This window comes from Orcinus orca, chromosome X (assembly GCF_937001465.1).
Source record: "Orcinus orca chromosome X, mOrcOrc1.1, whole genome shotgun sequence".
NCBI classification, from domain to species: domain Eukaryota; kingdom Metazoa; phylum Chordata; class Mammalia; order Artiodactyla; family Delphinidae; genus Orcinus; species Orcinus orca.
The window spans coordinates 11,284,909-11,305,254 of record NC_064580.1 but is presented as its reverse complement, the minus strand read 5'-3'; the positions used below and the strand labels follow the sequence as shown (position 1 = coordinate 11,305,254).

The window sequence follows — 20,346 nt, the reverse complement described above, 5'->3', positions numbered from 1 at the left end:
TGGCTGTTGTATTGGAAATACACCTAGGGGACAAGAGTGGAAGTCAGGCAACCACTTAGCAAGGTACTGTGGTCATCCAAGTGGGGGATGATGCTGGCTGAGATGCGGGATGGTAGCAGAGAACATAATGTGGTCAGATTCTGGATATTTTTAACAGCTTTAATGAAGTATAACTTACATACAATAAAATTCACTCATTTTAAGTGCATAGTTCAATGATTGTTAGAGAGTTTGTGCAGCCATCACCACAATCCAATTGCAGAACATTTTCATCGCCCCGGTTGGATCCCTTGTGCCCACTGGCAGTCAATTCCCAGTCCCACTCCCAGCCCCCAGCCACTACTCATCTATTTTCTATCTCTATGGATTTGCCTATTCTGGACATTTCATATAAATGGACTCAGAGAAAGTGTGGTCTTTCGTGACTAGCTTCTTTCACTTAGGAAATGTTTTGAAAGTGCATGCTTGCTACAGCATGTATCAGTACTTCATTCCTTTGTATTACTGAACAGTATTTCTTTGAATGGATAGACCGTATTTTGTTTATCCATTCACCAGTTGATGGACATTTGGGTTGTTTCCACTTTTTTGACTATTACGAACTATACTGCTGTGAACATTTACATACAAGTCTTTGTGTGGATGTATGTTTTCATTTCTCTTGGATATATACCAAGGTGTGGAATTGCTGGGTTGTGTAGTAAATTTTTGTGTAACTTCTTAAGAAACTGCCGAGCTATTTTCCAAAGTGGCTGCACCATTTTACATTCCCACCAGCACTGTACAAGGGTTCCAATTTCTCCACATCCTCACCAACACTTGTTATTTTCTGACTTTTTTTTATTATAGCCATCCTAGTGGGTATGAAGTGGTATCTCGTGCTGGTTTTGATTTGCATTTCCCTGATGACTAATGATGTTGGGCATCTTTTCCTGTGCTTATTGGCCATTCCTGTATCTTATTTCATCTTCTTTGGTGAAGTGTCTATTCAAATCTTTTGCCCATTTTTAACTTGGGCTTCTGTATATGTATTTGGAATACAGCCAATAGGATTTCTTGATTGCTTGGAAGTTCGATGTGAGAAAAAGAAAGGTATCAAGCATGCATGCCTCCAAGGTTTTTAGCTCAAGTTATGTAAGTATGGAGTTGCCATTAAGTAGACAAGCAGTATTGGAGAGAAGATCAGAAGGTTGATTTTAAAAATGTTAAGGGTGAGATGCTTATTAGACATCCAAGTAGACTTTTCAAGTAGGCTGTTAGACTTATGGGCCTGGAATTCAGAGGAGAGATGCTAGCCTGAAGATAAGGAAGGGAAGTCATCAGCATAAATGCTACAGAAAGCCATGGAACTAGATAAGTCAACAAAGGAATGGGTATAGATATCTAAGGTGTCCAAAGACTAAATTCTGGACACTCCAAAATTAAGAGGTCAGGAAAATAACAAGGAAGCAGCAAATAATATTGAGATGGAGTGGCCAGTTAGAGGGAAAACCAGAGAAAGCACAACCTACTGCAAGCCACATGGAAAAAGGTGTTCTCAAGAAGGAACCCAGTGTGTCAACTGCTGCTGATAGGTTTCAGGGCTGAGAATTGTCGCTTGGATTTAGCAACGTGGAGAGTGGAGGTGGCTGGTAACCGAGACAAGTGGAAAGTCCAGTGCTGGCTAGGAACTCGGGCATTTCATCCAAAGATATAAGCAGGAAGGCGGAGTTCATAGGCCCAGTTCCTGAGGATGAGTCAGCATTTCACCAGCAGTAATATGCACTAGAATCACTGAGAGCTTTGTGAAGAGATAGACTTGGATTCAATAGGTCCGGGATGGGGCCCCCGTTTCTGTATTTGCTCCCAGGTGATGCTGACGCCGCTGATGCCAGGGCCACACTATGAGTAGCAAGGGTCTAGGGCTGATTTTATCTGCTGTTTCTTTTCTGAGTGCAGATCTAACCAGAGACATAAATGGCAACTGCTCTGGGTTGATTCTACATGATTTGCTATGTTCCAGGGGCTTGATGTCGTTGATAGTGTAGCTCGAACCTGTGGCTTGAGAAACAGGGAAGAAAAAGAAGGGGCAATGATTGTGGATGGAAGCTTTAGCCCTGTTTGTTGTGTGACTGAAAGAGGGAGGGGCTTCTACGCAGAAATGCAGAGGCCAGGGCCCAGCACACTGCCTGGATAGAGGCCACTGCCTGCTGGATGGCTGTCAGTATGAACTGGCAGGGCGCCTCCCAGAAGGCCTCTCTGAGGAAGCCTGCCAGTATTTCTCGATAATATGTATGCGTAATTGGGATACTATAGGTTTAGAAAGACTCACTGAGATAAATATCCAGCAGAGATCCTGTCTCCAATTCCCTCCCTCAGTCCATTTGATTTTTTTGTAATAGCTTTATTGAGATATAATTCACAGACCACAGAACTAAAATAGGGTATAATTAAAATATAATTAAAATAGGGTATAATTCAACGGTGTTTAGCATATTGGCAGAGTTGGGCAACCATCACCACATTCAATTTTTGAACATTTTCATCACCCCCCCGAAAGAAATCCCCAAGCCCTTGAGCCACCATCTCATGTAAAAATGATATCAAAATCCACTAAGATGTTTGGAAACTTTCTGCTCAGCCATTGTTGAGATTTCACAAAGCTGGGGGGTAAAAGTCCATCTGTTGCATGAAAAAACTCTGCAGAGATGGAAGTCCTCAGTCTGAGCAGACACTAAAGACCAGACCAGATGGCCTAGTAGACACAGAGACGCCAACATACAGTCCACTGAAACCTGGGAGTTCTTTCCCCTCGGACATGGGTGAAGGTCTACTTCAGTTGACTCAGGCCTTCCCGGGCACCCTTGGAAATGTCTGAATTTTTTGTTTCCACCCACAAAGGTGAAATTTGCCTATTATGATCCCATTTTGATTATTTAAAAGCAACCGCTGGGAGCTCTCTCTGTTTATATACATTTTGAAACTGAATATATTCCAAAAATAAGAAGTTTTTGAATGGGCCAGGTTTTCATTTGCTTATTAATCAGATCTGTAACTTTTCCATGGCTGTTTTAGATTTTTTTAAATGTATGTCATCACATGAAAAAGACTAACGACTACTTAGAACCTACTCCTATTTGTACCTTGTTTATATTTTTAAAAGAAAGCAAGAATATATCCAAAAAATTTTATTTTAATTCTATTTTTTTCACTGTCCAGCATGGATGTCTGTGATAATTTAACAAAGGATGCAAAACAGCCTGCCTCTTTTGTCAAAATTGATTATCTGTATCATATAGTTTCCCTAGGTCATAAATAAAGAGAGTGAAAATGTAAAGGCCACTATATTTTATAGGGAATGGCATTTGAAACTGCATTTATATACTTACAGTCTTCAAATTCAAAAAAACATATGCATGTCACTTTAAAACTACATGTTTTCATATGTTTAAGTATTTTAAAAATCACTTTTCAGAACATCAGATAAATCACATGGGTGCCACTAGAAGTTTCGGGAAGGTTCCCCTGTGCCAGGAGAGCTGGCAACCACTGCCAAGCATTCCTGGCTGATCTCTCCACAGAGGGAAGCGTGCATAGCACTGCGCTGAGTGTAGTCTGCAAACCACACACTCCTGTCATTGGAAAAACAAACCACAATTGAAAAACAGTTGTACCTTGCATGGAATTAACAGGAAGCCTGCATGTTTCTGGAAGCAAACTGATATGCAAAAATAAAATTAAAAAACCCCACCTGTTCATCATGAATAGTCCTGGCTTTCTCTCCATGTACCCTTGGGCAAGTAACTTAATGTCTCTCAGCCTCAGTTTTCTCATCTCTAAAGTGCTGGCTGGGTAGTTGTGAAGCTTAACTGAGATGCTGTATATAAAGTGCCAGGAATCTAGCAAGTCCAGTGATGGAACATTGTCGTCTCGGCTTTCTCTGCCTGGCTTACCTCATCTCAAGATTTACCCTTAGGGTCACAGCCTTTGTAAAGCCTTCCCTGATCCTCCTGGGTCCCCTGCACCTCTGCCTCTACAGTCTGTCTCTCTTATAGTTCTTAAACTGTAAAGTGATTGTGGCTATGTCACCTGCATTTTGGGGGCCTGAGGCCTGGGATGGCATCTAGCTCATCTCTTGGCCCCCAGCACTTGGCAGAGTGTAAAGCAACGTGCAATCATTATGGCATAGCATTTCTGGTAATGCTTAGTAACGTCTATGGAAACCTAATTTTAAAAAATAATATAAATGGGATTATATGAAGTTGTCATCAGTTCTCCCTTCAGACTGTAGGCTCTTCTGAAAGCAAGAAGGCACCTTTTATTTATTTATTTAAATTTACTTATTTAATTTATATTTATTTTTGGCTGTGTTGGGTCTTCGCTGCTGCACGCGGGCTTTCTCTAGTTGCGGCCAGTGGGGGCTACTCTTCGTTGCAGTGCATCGGCTTCTCATTGCGGTGGCTTCTCTTCTTGCGGAGCACGGGCTCTAGGCGCACGGGCTTCAGTAGTTGTGGCACGCAGGCTCAGTAGTTGTGGCTCACGGGCTCTAGAGCGCAGGTTCAGTAGTTGTGGTGCACGGGCTTAGTTGCTCCGCAGCATGTGGGATCTTCCCAAACCAGGGCTCGAACCCGTGTCCCCTGCACTGGCAGGCGGATTCTTAACCACTACGCCACAAGGCAAGCCCCAAGAAGGCACCTTTTATAATCTAGGTATTTACAGTAAATACCTCTGAGGGATGTAAGAATATTTTAGTAAAATACTTTGCATTTACTCGGAAGCTATAAATAATAAAGCAAATCTGACCTAAAAGATGAAGGCCCAACCCTTGCAAAGGCAATGGAGCCCTGCCAGCTGCAGGCTTCCTGACTGGTGTTTAGAAATGGTAATAGGGAATGAAAGGAACCTCTCATCACAGGAAGTGCTCAGAGAAGAGACAGAGCTGCAACTGTATCCAATTTGTAGTCTAAAAAAAAGTAACATGGACAAAAGGAGAGTGATGTGTGAAATCCCATGAAGAGAGCCCTTCTACATTCAGGTATAACAATTGATGTTTATGCCCTGTGCAGGTATCACCCATAACCATGGCAACCAGGATCCAGGCTATACTGTGCTGAATTTCTGTGCTGTTTGTTTTTTATTATAGGCCATGGGTTGGGAATTCAGGGTTGGTTGTGTTTTATGAAACAACCATTTGCAAAACTGCCAATGTAGGGAAGGAAAAAAATCTTTTTTCTCCGAACCGTCTAGGTTCTTGGTTGGGGCTCTGTAACAAAAGACAGATTAACAAGAAGAAAGCACACTTGGCTGGGAAAACTGGACAGCTACATGCAAATGAATGAAATTAGAACATTCCCTAACACCGTACACAAAAATAAACTCAAAATGGACTAAGGACCTAAATGTAACGCTGGACACTCTTCGACATAAACCACAGCAAGATCTTTCTCAATCCACCTCCTAGAGTAATGAAAATAAAAACAAAAATAAGCAAATGGGACCTAATGAAACTTAAAAGCTTTTGTACAGCAAAGGAAACCATAAACAAAATGAAAAGACAACCCTTAGAATGGGAGAAAATATTTGCAAATGAAGCAACCGACAAGGGATTAATCTCCAAGATATACAAACAGCTCATGCAGCTCAATATCAAAAAAAAAAAAATTAAAAAATGGGCGGAAGATCTAAATAGACATTTCTCCAAAGAAGACATACAGATGGCCAAAACGCACACGAAAAGATGCTCAACATCACTAATTATCAGAGAAATGCAAATCAGAACTACTATGAGGTATCACCTCACACTGGTCAGAATGGCCATCATCAAAAAATCTACAAACAATAAATGCTGGAGAGGGTGTAGAGCAAAGGGAACCCTCTTGCACTGTTGGTGGGAGTGTAAATTGGTGCAGCCACTATGGACAACAGTATGGAGCTTCCTTAAAAAACTAAAAATAGAGTTGCCCTATGATCCTGCAATCCCACTCCTAGGTACATATCCAGAGAAAACCATAATTCAAAAAGATACACGCACCCCAATGTTCATTGCAGCACTATTTACAATAACCAGGACACGGAAGCAACCTAAATGTCCATCAACAGAGGAATGGATGAAGAAGATATGGTACATATATACAGTGGAATATCACTCAGCCATAAAAAAGAACGAAATAATGTCATTTGCAGCAACATGGATGGACCTAGAGATTGTCATCCTGAGTGAAGTAAGTCAGACAGAGAAAGATAAATATCATATGATATCGCTTATAGGTGGAAACTAAAAAAACGGGTATAGGGACTTCCCTGGTGGTCCAGCAGTTAAGACTCCACGCTCCCAATGCAGGGCGCCTGGATTCGATCCCTAGTCAGGGAACTAGATCCTGCATGCCGCAACTAAGAGCCTGCATGCTGCAACTAAAGATCCACATGCCACGACGAAGATCCTGCACGCAGCAACGAAGATCCCACGTGCCGCACCTAAGTCCCAGTGCAGCCAAATATATTTATTTAATTAATTAAATTAATTAATTTTTTTAAAAAAGGTACAGGGCTTCCCTGGTGGTGCAGTGGTTGAGGGTCCGCCTGCCGATGTGGGGGACGCGGGTTCGTGCCCCGGTCCGGGAAGATCCCACATGCCGTGGAGCGGCTGGGCCTGTGGGCCATGGCCGCTGAGCCTGCGTGTCCGGAGCCTATGCTCCGCAGCGGGAGAGGCCACAACAGTGAGAGGCCCACGTACCGCAAAAAAAAAAATAATAAAAATAAAAAAGGTACAAATGAACTTATCTACAAAACGGAAATAGAGTTACAGATGTAGAAAACAAACTTCCAGTTACCAGGGGGTTGGCAGGGGGAGGGATAAATTGGGATTGACACATACACACTACTATATATAAAATAGATAACTGATAAGGACCTACTGTATAGCACAGGAACTCTACTCAATACTCTGTAATGGCCTATGTGGGAAAAGAATCTAAAAAAGAGTAGATATATGTATATGTATAACTGACTCACTTTGCTGTACACCTGAAACTAACACAACACTGTAAATCAAATATACTCCAATAAAAATTTTTTTAAAAAAGAAGAAAGTACACATTTATGTAATGTAAATTTTATCTGACCTGGGAGCCTTTATAAGGAAATGAACCCCCAAAGAAACAGCTACACCTGGGTGTTTCTATACTCGGTTTGATGAAGAGTGGAAAGTTGTGGGAAAATGTGAAGGGACAAAGAGTATGAGCTAAGGGTGGTCAACTGGGGGAAACCCAGAAAGACCCGTTCACTGTGATTCCCTCCAGCATCCCTCCATCTGCAGAGATAAGGATGCTCCTTTCCTCGGTATGGAGAGGGCACCTCTCACTTGAGGGTCTTATGACCTCCCTCAGGGGAAGGTCAGAGAGGACTTCCTGCACCTATAGTTTCTCAAATTCCTTCAGCTTAAAATATTCACTATGCCAAAGTGCCAGATTTGGGGGTAGTGTGTCCTCAACCCCATCACCAAGGACTTTCTCAACTATACGGATGCAGGGAGACCAGTCTTTGTGTACTCTTGTTTGAAACCAGTTAAATGACATTTGGACCATTGCTACAGCCACCTAACTGGTGTCCCTGCATCTGTCCTTGCTTCCCTCCTCATCTAACTTAACACAACAGCCAGAAGGATGCTTCTTAAAGGTCATTCAAGTCTTATCACTACCAACCCCTTGGCTTCCATGGCTTCCTATCAGGCTTGGAAAAATCCCAAAGTCCTTATCATGACCGACAAGGGCCCTCACGAACCCGGTGGCTCTTCGACTTCACCTCTCATCCTTCTTCCCCTTGCCACTGTGCTTCAGCTCTGGTGGACTCTTGCTGTGCTGCCTCTGTGTCAGGCACCCTCCCATCCTGGGGTCTATGTACTTGCTGTTCTTGTAAAAATGATTTTAAATGAAATGAAAGATCCTTTACCTCATGAGCACTTAAAAAACAACAACAACAACAAAAACGCTTTCTTTTTAGGAGATAAGCATAGGATATAAAAGAATTATTATCTATACTTAGAAAATGTAGTGCTCTCTCATTGACTAAAAGTAAAAAAAAAACAAATCAGATTACTGTTTTCCTATCTATAGTTGCAGAAGTCACTGACAAAGTTGATACGAAATGAGGAAGACTACCCAGATTTTTATAGCTTGGAGAGTAAAGGAATTTCCATTTCAAGTGCTTTTATTTGTGTGCAAATTTAGTTTGCAAAAGTCCAGTACAAATAAAAACTACCAAAAAACCCCACCCCACAAAACACACCCAAAGACCCTAAAGCAAAAAACAAACACTGACATGAACCAATCACACATGGTATTCATGTGCTGTGCTCTTTTATAACCACTGAATAGTTTCTAAGATCATTCCAAGTCACATGAAACCACACTTTGTGAAACTTGAAGTTTTAGGTGACTTTGCAAGTTTTTCTTTAAAAGACCGTTACATCATAATAGGCAGCCCTGGGAAGCCACAGATACAAAGGTATCAAAATAGAATTGATAATTAATGGCCTCAAGCCCATTTCTTCAAAACCATTTGAAAACACAAACGTATGTTTAAACACTGTTTACAAAGGCCTCGAAGAAGTAATTTCCTCTTCGTTTATCAGAGAAACGTTGGTAGATTCAAAGGCTGAGGCAATGGACTTCCTCTGAGAGGTTAATGTCAGTTTTTACAAAAGCAGAATTGGAAATTCAGACCTAAAGGGGTTCAGAGCGTGCCACCCCCAAAATATAATGGCATAAGGATCATTCGGAGCTGAAAGCAAATGAGAAAAATCAAACACAGGGTGAGCTCTCTGCCCTCCCGCTACCTGCCTGAAAACAGAACACAAATTCCCCTTGTGAATTCCCTACCAGGAAGGAGGTAACAACGTCTTCACTGGAGGCAAGATGGCACCGGAAAGAGTCTACACAAACAAACCTTACTAAATGACCATTATCTTCCATTAGTTCCCCCCACCCCGCCCCCCCCCCCCCCCCCCCCCACACACACACACACACGCTAATTTACCTTCCCAGAGTTTGCTGCCACTAAAAGCCTAAAGCCCTTTTCCTTTGTCTTGTTACTTCTCTACAAACATACTATTTTTTCTTAAAATGCTATATAAGCCCAAGTTGTAACCATCCCTTTGAGTTACGCATTACCAAATTTCTCCTGCGGGTATGCGTGCTGCACATATAAACTACTTTTCTCTTGTTAATCTGTCTTTTGTCAGTCTAGTTTTCGTGGTCCCAGCTACAGGATTTTTTCCCCTCCCCTACAGACCTAACCCCTGATAACATGAAGACTCCCTAACATCAGGAACCTAATGTCATAGTTTATAAACCCTGGAGAACTTGTGTGACGGAAAAAAATACATGACTCCTTCGACTGAGCAAGAAGACTGGAAATAAAATTCTAACTGTGGGATTAGTCGCAGGGTAATTTTCAGGGTTCACGGGACACCTGTAAAGTGAGAAGAGAAAAGAGAGGGGAAAATAACAAAGCTCTTGTTCCCCAATGTTAGAGCTTGAAGACACTATTCATTTAGTTCCACATCTCCAGGACTGTATTTCTCAGAAGTCAATACTGAAGCGGTCTCGGACAGGGAATTGGAAGGAAGAAAATCCGGCAGCAGTTCAAGTTTGACTATTTATGGTGTGTCACTGGGGCGAGTCATGGCGCCTCTGTGGATGTTTCCTCAACTGTGAAGTGTATAGAATAACTTTCTTTTCTTAAAGGTGACAAAAGGATCAAGTGAGAGCCTATGGATGAGTAGTTCTCAACTCTGACTGCATCTTAAAATAACTTGAGGAATTAAAACCAAAATGTTGATGCCTGGGCTGCATCCCATAGATCCAGATGTAATTGTCCCAGGGTGTGTCCTCAGCACTGTGGGTTTTCAAAGCTCCCCAGATCCTGCTAATATGCAGCCAGTGCTGGGAACTACAGGCCTATTGCAGAAGCAGCACTTCTCCAATGACCTCGAACAGGATCACCTGGGGATCCTGCCAAAATGCAGATGCAGATTCAGAAGCATGGGACCGGAGAGTCTGCATTTCTCACGGGCACCTAGGTTATGTCTGAGTACAGCAAAGTACTAAGTAGCCACTAAGCATGATGCAAACAGGCGTCCACTCTCTCTCCCCAAACTATCAACTTTTAGTGACAGTGGTGTGAGCTTCAGCAAACAACCTTCCTTCCTTCTTCGTAGGATAGTTTTGCAAATAGTATGTATAACTCACTACTATATATAAAATAGATAAACAACAAGGACCTACTGTATAGCACTGGAAACTATACTATCTTGTAAAAACCTATAATGGAAAAGAATCTGAAAAAGAATATACATATGTTTCCATTATAGGTTATTTTATATATATATACAAATTAACTATACCTCAATTTAAAAAAAAGGATAGCGTGTACAAGATTTTAAAAACAAGCATAAAAGGGTGGTATGAATAAAAGGGATCACTCCAGTTATCTGTTAAGAGAACATTTATTACAATTACAAGCACTCCCACTTGCTATGGTACCACTGCTCCCCACATTCATTGCAGATTACGTAGGTCATCATTTCTTCATCTGGGTTGGAATTCTGCACCCAACTTGGAAGGAAGAGTGCCCCTCTGGCGATGACGGTGACCTGGCAATTGAATTTCTCGCAGCGTTGGCACTTTATTTTCTTGGTCGGCGTGCCCTCCACCACTTGGGGCAGGTAATGTTCCCGTATGCCAGATTCCGTGTAGGAGGCTCTCAACTGCTTCAGTTCGTGGCTAGCCATTTCCAAGGCGGTCATTTCGGCAAATTCCCTTGGAGACATGGTCCCAGAGAGCAAGTTTTGCTGTAAGTGAGACGTGTGGGGGGTTTTCAGATTGGCGACTTTGCTTCGGATGCAAGTTTTATATTTTTTGAGGTTCTTGGAGTGAAGGGTAAAAATGTGCTCTTCGATTTCTCGTGCAAACTTGTGCCACAGATCGGCTCTGGGCTGCTCTGTGCAAGGACCAGCTAGAGCTTCATACAGCAGCTCTGTGCATTTGGCTCTCACGGGCGCTGCAGGATCTGGCTGCCCACTCGCTCTTTCGTCGGGGGATTGAGGGTCACCGGCCCTGAGATGCGCTGCCTTAGGCTCTGCTCCACCAGGGCTATTTTCTGGCACGATCCTTTCAACAGCTCCTGCAACATCTTGGGATGAGTGCAGAGAATGACAGCGGGAGCTGCCCGGTATCTCATCCTGATTTGGGTCAGGAGAAAGTCCTTGATTTTCTTCTTTATTTCCACCTGGAGGAAATGGTTTAGGGCTGCCCCGTGGCTTGCAGTGAGTATCCTTATACAGAGCTTTCCATTCTGACAGCAAACGCTTGGCTTTCTTTTTCAAAGCCGCCGTGGGGCAGTTTTTGAGGACTCTGTACACAGCCCTGACCACATCCGTCTCCTGGAGATGCTCCGGAGTCACACACAGAGTTTCTAGCTCAGTAAGGTGGTTGCCGAGATCCTCAAAATTCCTTTTAGACATCAGTTGCTCAATAAGGGAAGCTCTGGCAGCTATCTGCTTCTTGTCAGACATCTTGTTACGGCTGCAAAGAAAAAAGAGGTTTCCGTTTTCTCAAGCTTGCGTTTGCCAGGCGCAGCTTCCTGATAGGAGCACAGCGCTCTCTGCCAGTTACCTATGCAGAGAAAGAGTCTGTAATAAAAATGGGTGCAATGTATTAGAAAATGCAATCTGCAATGTAGTATGGTTTAGCCTCAAAAGTTTGATTCTCAGTAGTTAAAAAAAAATATATATATATATATATCCCTGTAAACAGCTTTTGCGTTAACAATTGCTTGATAGAAGCATGCTGAAAGATCTGCTGTAACTTTCCCATCCCTAATTTTACAAATGAATGATCTTTCCAAATCAAGATTAGTCAACTCCTTTTTGTGGAATTTGGTGGTTATGCTGGGGATGAAAACATGCCAGTGTCAGCGTCAATGGGGGAAGGCTCAGGAGGCCGGACTATTTTCCCTCGTGTTCAGCTATTTCACCGAAGTCCTTGCTGATTTTACAGTCTTGAAGTAGTACTTTTCTGAATATAAAAGCATGAGAAACAGGGCCAAAAGTGGATGCTGTTTAGAAGTCCCAAGGAATCTAAAGAAATGATGAAGCGGCACAGGTTGGGAGGCAGCTGGATCCAGGTCAGATGGGCCCCAAAGTCAACAGGCCACACTGTGCTGACATCTGACTCTTCTGAACAACGGGGGGATTTATGACTTTGGACTAACAGGTCCCTAGGCCAGAGTTTGGGCCCATTAACTTTTCTCTTCTTTTTAACTTTTAGGTGTAAAAAGTTGCTTAATGGTTATGTCTGTGTGAATCTCATCCTGGGGAGGCGAATGTTCACTTTATCTAACCAGTCTCTTCTTCCATCCACATAATGCACATAACCTTGCCTACCAAATACCCTTGGATCTATATCTGCCCATTTGGTCTAACCGTGAACATAAGCATCTTGATGGCAGGGATACTGTCTTTTCAACACTCCACGGACTCTCATTTTATAGCACGTGATATTAAATAAACTATCACCGATCACACGCAGGCTAACAACGCTGAAGCGATTACAGGGAGAGTTAATGCAGTCTTCCTAGACACCATCTGACAAGGGCTGTAAAACGTAAGGTCCTTGCAGTCAGCAATTCTACTTTTATAAATTTACTTTAAGGAAATAAGAGATGTGGAAGCTGTTTTTGTAAGAATTTCCTGCAAACTTAGAAGAAACTATGAGGTCCCAAATGGTTAGACTTGCACATGAATGTTCACAGCAGCATTCTTTGTAACAGACAAAAAGTGGAAACAACCCAAATGTCTATCAACTGAGGAATGGATAAACAAAACATAGTATATCCATACAATGGGATGTTACTTGTCAATAAAAGGAAACTCTGATACAGACTACACATGGATGAGCCTTCAAAGCTCTATGTTAAATCAAAGACACAGAAGACCACGTATTGTACGATTTCATTTACATGAAATGTCTGGAATAGGCAAATCTGTAGAGACAGAAAGTAAATTAGTGGTAGACCAGGGCTGGGATGGAAGGAAGGGGGAGGGAACCAGTGGGGTGGAATGAAGAGTGAGTGGCAAAAAAAAAAAGTCATGAAGAACCTAGGGGTAAGACGGGAATAAAGACGCAGACCTACTAGAGAATGGACTTGAGGATATGGGGAGGGGGAAGGGTAAGCTGTGACAAAGTGAGAGAGTGGCATGGACATACATACACTACCAAACGTAAAATAGATAGCTAGTGGGAAGCAGCCACATAGCACAGGGAGATCAGCTCGGTGCTTTGTGACCACCTAGAGGGGTGGGATAGGGAGGGTGGGAGGGAGGGAGACGCAAGAGGGAAGAGATATGGGAATATATGTGTATGTATAACTGATTCACTTTGTTATAAAGCAGAAACTAACACACCATTGTAAAGCAATTATACTCCAATAAAGATGTTAAAAAAAAAAGTGAGTGGCTACTAATGGGTGCAGAGTTTTTCTTGGGGGAGGTGCACAATCTTCTCTCAAGTTGACTGTGGTGATGGGTGCACAGTTGTGAATAAGCTAAAAACCACTGAATCGTACACTTTAAGTAGGTGAACTGTACAGTACATAAACTATATCTGAACAAAGCTGTTATTTAAAAACAGCATCTAGGGACTTCCCTGGTGGTCCATCAGTTGGGACTCCACGCTTCCACTGCAGGGACCACGGGTTCCATTGCTGGTCGGGGAACTAGGATCCCACATGTTGCACGGTAAAAAAAAAAAAAAAAAAAGTTTTAATAATAAAAATTAAGAAACAGCATCTAGGGAATTCCTTGGCGATCCAGTGATTAGGACTCCGTGTTCTCACTGCTGAGGGCCCAGGTTCAATCCCTGGTCAGGGAACTGAGATCCCACAAGCCATGTGAGGCAGCCAAAAAAAAAAAAAAAGTTTTTTTAATTAAAAATAAATAAAAAGAAACACAACATCTAGAGTCTGATCCAAATTTTATTTAAAAATCACATGTGATGAGAAAAGGCCAAAAATAGATACAAAAAATTTCAGACAGAGGCATTTTCTGAATGGCAAGATTTTACGTGATTTTCCTTTGTTCTTTTACTCTTTCCTGAATTTCCTCTAATGTGTATGTATTGTTTTCCTACTCAGAAAAGTGATTAGTCTAGTTCAATTTCATGATAAACCCTATACATTTAAGATATGTGGCCACTGGAAAACGGCATGGTAAATGGCTCATTCCACTTCACCGCCCTCAGAGATCAGGGCACCACAAAGCAGCTGCCTCACCCCACCCGTGGCTCTGCATTCAGGTCAGCCCTCACGATTTCCTCACAAGTCCACTGCTGCATCGAAACCAGTTCCATCTTCCCTCAAGCTCTACCCCAAATGTGAACAGTTAAGTGCCCAGGACTACAACTCTGAGGTTCCTACTGGTTTTCCCCACTGCACAGCTCAGATGACCAAGATTCTGGGTCTTGCATTTTTACCGCCTGGGCAGTCTTTTTTTTCTCTATTTCTTTTTTAAAGTCAGTTAGCAATAACTCAATGAGCCACTGATTTTGGATCTTAAGTGGCATTTTCTAATTATCGAGAATTGGTACTTCAAGATCATTGTTTTTCCTTTTTGAATTCCACTTTCTTTTTTTGAATGATCAGAATGAAGATGTATTGATTTACTTATTTTTTTTATAAATAAAGTTTTATAGCCCTGCCCGTTTACTTACGTAGTTTTTAAAAAAATTTTATTGAAGTATAGTTGATTTACAATGTTGTGTTAATTTCTGCTGTACAGCAAAGTGATTCAGCTATACATATATATTCTTTTTCATATTCTTTTCCATTATGGTTTATCATGGGATACTGAATATCGTTCCCTGTGCTCTACTGTAGGACCCTGTTGTTTATCCATTCTATATATGATAGTTTGCATCTGCTAACCCCAAACTCCCAATTCATCCCTCCCCGATCGCCCCTCCCCCCTGGCAACCATGAGTCTGTTCTCTATGTGAGTCTGTTTCTGTTTTGTAGATATGTTCATTTGTGTCATATTTTAGATCCCACATATAAGTGACATCATATGGTGTTTGTCTTTGTCTGACTTACTTCACTTAGTATGATAATCTCTAGGTCCATCCATGGTGCTGCAAATGGCATTATTTCATTGAATTACACTTTTAAAGACTGAAAACAGTAAAAGAGGTCTTTCTAAGAATCAAAGACTCAGTAAACAAAGAACAGGCAAGACAGCACAGAAAAATTAAAAACACACATCCTCGATTGCTGAATACTGCTCTCAGCATTGTCTGCCTGAGATTTTGGGATCTGGAGGAAGTCAAGCAGGGGCGTCACAATGATAAGGTCTCAAGCAGCTCAATAAACTTGAGCCCTCCCCCCAGCTGTGGGAAAGTTTCCTAACAAGTATTCAACGTACCCGCGTCTATACTCATTCTATATGCATCACTACCAAAGAAAGAAAGCAAGATTGAAGTTGGCTGGATGTCAGCAAGGTGGTTAATAAGAGACCAGTCTAGAGTGCCCACAACGAGGTTAGGCAATATTTAACTCAGGTCGAATTTCTCAATGAAGGGACAGAGCTTCAAGGAGATTCTGAAGGGGAATTTAATTGTGGCTTCAGGGCTTCAGGGCGATGGGAGCACTGTTTGTCTTAATAGTAAAACTTTTTCTTTACTCATGGAAATCTACAGAAGTTAATGGATTCATATATTAGCACTCTGCTCTGCATTTCATATGTCCTTTTTTTTAAAAAAATAAATTTACTTATTTATTTTTGACTGTGTTGGGTCTTCGTTGCTGCGCGCGGGCTTTCTCTAGTTGCGGCGAGCGGGGGCTACACTTCGTTGTGGTGTGCAGGCTTCTCATTGCGGTGGCTTCTCTTGTTGTGGAGCACATGCTCTAGGCACACGGGCTACAGTAGTTGTGGCTCGCGGGCTCTAGAGCACAGGCTGAGTAGTTGTGGTGCACGGGCTTAGTTACTCAGCAGCCTGTGGGATCTTCCCGAACCAGGGCTCAAACCCATGTCCCTTGCATTGGCAGGCGGATTCTTAACCACTGCACCACCAGGGAAGCCCCTTCATATGTCCTTTTATTTACTGTTCCTCCATATTTTTTTGTTTTGAATTGTGGTAAAATACACATACCATATAATTTACCATCTTAACCATTTTTACAAGGACAGTTCATTAAGTACATTCACACTGTTGTGCAACCAACTTTCAGAACGCTAGTTGTCTTGCAAAACAAACTTTGCACCCATTAAACAACAACTCTCCATTTCTTTCTCCCCTGCAGCCCCCGGCAACCACCATTCTACTGTCTGTCTCTATGAATCTGACTACTTTAGATGCCTTATATAAGTGGAATCATACAGTATTTGCCTTCTTGTGTTGGGCTTATTTCACACAGCATAATGTCCTGAAGGGTCATCCATGTCGGAGCATGTGTCAGAATTTCCTTCCTTTTCAAGGCTGAATAATATTCCATTGTATGGACAGAGCATATTTTGTTTATCCATCCATCCACTGATGGACATTTAGACTGCTTCTACCTTTTGTGAATAATGTTGCTATGAACATGAATGTACAAATATCTCTTTGAGACCCTACTTTTAATTCTTTTGGGTATATACCCAAAAGTGGGATTGCTGGATCAATATGGTCATTCTATTTTTAATTTTTTGAGGAACCACCATACTGTTTCCCATTCTCCTCCATATTTTTAACAGCATTTAAATGCTGTCCAACTTTCTATTCTCCCTGTGGGACAGTCATGTAGATATAAAGCAATTTATTGCCCTAGGAGGCTATAGTGTGGAAGCACCTGGGATATAAAATTTTGAGAACTGCCACAAAAAGACAAAGTAGGCTGTGTGTCCAGTTTAGAGTTCTACACAGTTCATTCAATAAATATCTATTATGTATCTCATACACGATAAATGCTGAGCCTAATGAGCTACTCTCTGCCTTGAAGGAGCTGACAGCCCAGCGGAAGGAACACAGACAAGAAGCTGGCCAATTACAAGGACAGACACTGCTGCTAAGGGACACATGTAGGAGGAATACAGAAAGCAAACCTGGGCTTTCCATCATCTGGCCGGCTCCAATTACTTCTTCGCTGCTTTCACTCTGATTCACGACATTTTGTTAGAGGGATCATCCTCCAGTACAGATCTCAGCAAGAGATTCCCCCATTTGTCTGCTTAAAGCCCTTCAGAGGTTCCCCTCTGCTCTCAGGATGGAGCCCACGGTCCCTGGCCAGGTGATGAAAAGCCCCCTTCCAGCTTCCAGTGTGATCGCGCTGCATCGCTGACAGACACTGCCTACCTCCCAGCTCGATGCCTTTGCCCCATTAGCTCCCTGAGCCTGCCTGCCTGTCTCTCACCAGGAGTGGGTCTCACTCCTGACTGCCAATCTGAATCATCTGGAGAAATTAAACAGCAAAAGCAAAAGCAATGCCAGGGCCTCACCCCAGACAGAATGAATTAGAATCTCTGAGGGCAGGCCTGGGTATTTTGCAGCTCTCCAGGTGACTGTGATCTAAACCAGAGCTGCCACCACTGCCCTGTACACACAGGCACAACCCCCCTCCCGCAGCAAGACCAACCCAGCTCTGCTGCCATCAGCCGGAAGGCAGCTCCCATCCTGCCCCCACACTGAACGCGCACAACCTCTCTGACTTTGCATTTTGCTAGAGGAGCCTCATTAAATTAGGAAATGTTAAAAACGCTTGCTGTGCACAACTCACCTGAGAACCTTCTCTACAAACCACAACTGGTGACTGCAATGTTTTAAGTGTCACGATGCACCCAGAGTCCCGAACAGTCATTCCCGCACTTACCTTCTAACAGCAGAAGACAGTGCACATCGAGCAACTCTGTGTGCCGTATACACTCATGTCATCTCCATCCTCACAAAACCCCCGACACAGGTATAGCACTTAGCTCCATCTTACGATGATGAAACCTATTAAGAACATCAAATATTTGCACACTGGTTTTTTTTTCATGGTGCATATCACACGAAAAATTTTTTTTTATTGTGTGCCTTCCCTACAAGACCACAGAAGAACGACGTCTGTTTCATTCACCGCTACACACCTGGCAAACACCTGGTCAGGGCTTACTATTACTCAACAAATACTTTCTCCTCTCTGCTTGCGAGCATCATCCTTTTCACCACGGACAAGCTTGCTTGTACCCACTTGCGTCTAACTAAGCCCAGTGCCCCTCAGCTTCTTCCACGGGAGCCCAACCTCATCTCAATTCTAGTTCAGAAAATCATTTTAAAATATTCTAGTTCAAAAAAAGAAAACAGAAGCATGGTGCCTCCTGTGGGCTAATCAGGTGGGCTCCAGGAGTCAGGCCATTTGGGGATAAGGAGGGTCTAGAAGGTACAGTTGCCAGAAGTAGGGGGTGTCAAGTATATGTGGGGGGGGAGGGGAATCCAACATCCCAGAATTAATATGAGAATTAAACGAGAGAGTCCTTATAAAGTCCTTAGAACTATGGCCCACACTAAGCCTAACTGACAATTACACAGGACTACAATGAAAAGGTTTCCTTGTATCTACCATACCGGGCATTGTTCTAGAGCAGGGTGTCGGCAAACTTTTTCTATAAAAGGCCACATAGTAAATACTTTGGCCTTTGCAGGCCATGCAGCCTCTGTATGGACTACTCAACTCTGCTGTTTTTGTAGCAGGAACAGCAGCCACAGACAATACAGAAATGAATGGATATGGCTTCGCTCCCATAGATCTCTTTTGCAAAGACAGGAAGGCTGGATTTGGCTGCAGGCCATAGTCTGCTGACCCCTTTCTAGGGCAGTGCTGTCCAATAGCAATATAATGCAAGCCAAAGGAATAATGTAAAATTTCTAGTGGTCACGGAAAAAACATAAACAGGTGAAATTAATAATACATTTTATTTAACCCAGTGTATCCCAAATATTGCTGTTTCAACACGTTGATGGATATAAAAAAACTGGGATAGTTTACATTGTCTTCTTCATACTAATTCTCCAAAATTCGCTGTTTTACACTTAAGGCACATCTCAATTCGGACTAGGCACGTTTCAGGTACTCAACAGCCTTATGTAGCTAGCGGCTACCATATTGGACAACACAGTTCTAGAGCATATGCTAGTACAGATAATGCTGAGATACACACCTATACCCCTAGCTTCCTGATACATATTAAAAACAGTTTATACAGTGCCAACAACAGTAGGCCCTGAATATCTGTTGACTGAATGCATACAAAACCTTGTAAATATTAACTGACATAACGGATATATGGACAAAGTGCACACATCCGCCCTAAAACCTGATGAAAGATCAAAGAGAAATTTCCAAAAGCTGGTAACAAATCAGCAATAACCTAGATCTGTTTAGATCTTTAGATCTAAGATCTAAAGAGAAAATTTTAATTTCTAGCCGTAACCCACATACATCTCTCCGGCTACACAGGGAGCCCCTTCCTCTGTGGAGAGGAATGATGCCAAATGTTGGTAGGGGCGTCGCAGTTTCTGAAGTCACGCAGTACTGCTCTAGGGCCCTTTCGCCTTACGACGACCCCTAGCAAAGGTGCAGCGAGGGGAAGGGGCCTGCACAAGGGCCCACTCTGGCCCGGGTTCGGATACCAGTGGGTGGGGTGGAGCGACAAGCAAAGCCTGCTGCAAGCCGTCCAAGGGTGACAGCCTGGCACCCAGCACACAGGCAGCGGCGGCCCCGAAGGAGCGGCCCACCCGGGAGATCTCGGCTGGAGGAGAGGTGAGGGCGAGGGCACGTTCCGGTCTACCGGCCCTGGGCACACCGAGAACCTCCCCAAGCAGGGGTGGGCTTCCACTGGGAACAAGGACTCGCCTGACTGCAGTGACAGACACGCCGGCGAACACAGAGAATAGCTCACCGAGAAGCACAGGCGAAGCCCGGGAGGCCTCGGCGTCCAGATAGAACTTCCAGTCCCAGGGCGGGATCACGAAAGCTCAACCAATCCAAGCCCGCAAGCTGGAGAACACCGCCCGGGACCCAGCGCATGCGTGCTAGGGAAATGGCGCCTGCGCAGAGCGATCGGCGGCCCAGTGGGCCGGGCCGGGGGCCGGGCCCGGGGCCAGCCCCCAACCCACCCCCCCAAACCCCCCCACCCCATCCCACCACCCCCCACCACCCCATCCCCGCCACACACCCCCATTCCCGCAGCTCCCAGTCTGGGGTCCTGTGGTCTGGGGCCGAAGGTCCGCACCGGGCCCTGAATTGAAAGAAGCTAGCCCTACTATTGCTTTTGAGCATCGAAGTGTGTTGAACTACTCT

The 20,346-nt window shown here is 43.4% G+C and overlaps 1 protein-coding gene across 5 annotated transcripts in view; it reads right to left on the bottom strand.

Annotated features, from left to right (window-relative positions):
• The window catches only part of TCEANC (transcription elongation factor A N-terminal and central domain containing), a 33,445-nt gene extending 13,408 nt beyond the window's left edge, over positions 1-20,037 (bottom strand). Inside the window, exons 1-3 of one of the 5 annotated variants that reach the window (XR_007474705.1) lie at positions 19,946-20,037; positions 17,875-17,999; positions 3,448-3,611 (exon numbers count right to left, since the gene is read on the bottom strand). Coding sequence is in view for 4 of the 5 variants with exons in the window: in XM_049704455.1 (XP_049560412.1) it covers positions 10,493-11,551 (1,059 nt within the window). In the remaining variant the exon portion in view is untranslated. Of the gene's footprint in view, positions 1-3,447; positions 3,612-10,464; positions 11,669-15,123; positions 15,202-17,874; positions 18,000-19,945 lie in introns of those variants that run through there. The other 4 variants (XM_049704455.1, XM_033427951.2, XM_004269682.4 and 1 more) reach the window with 4 other exon arrangements.
• Between the last annotated feature and the right edge of the window lie 309 nt (positions 20,038-20,346).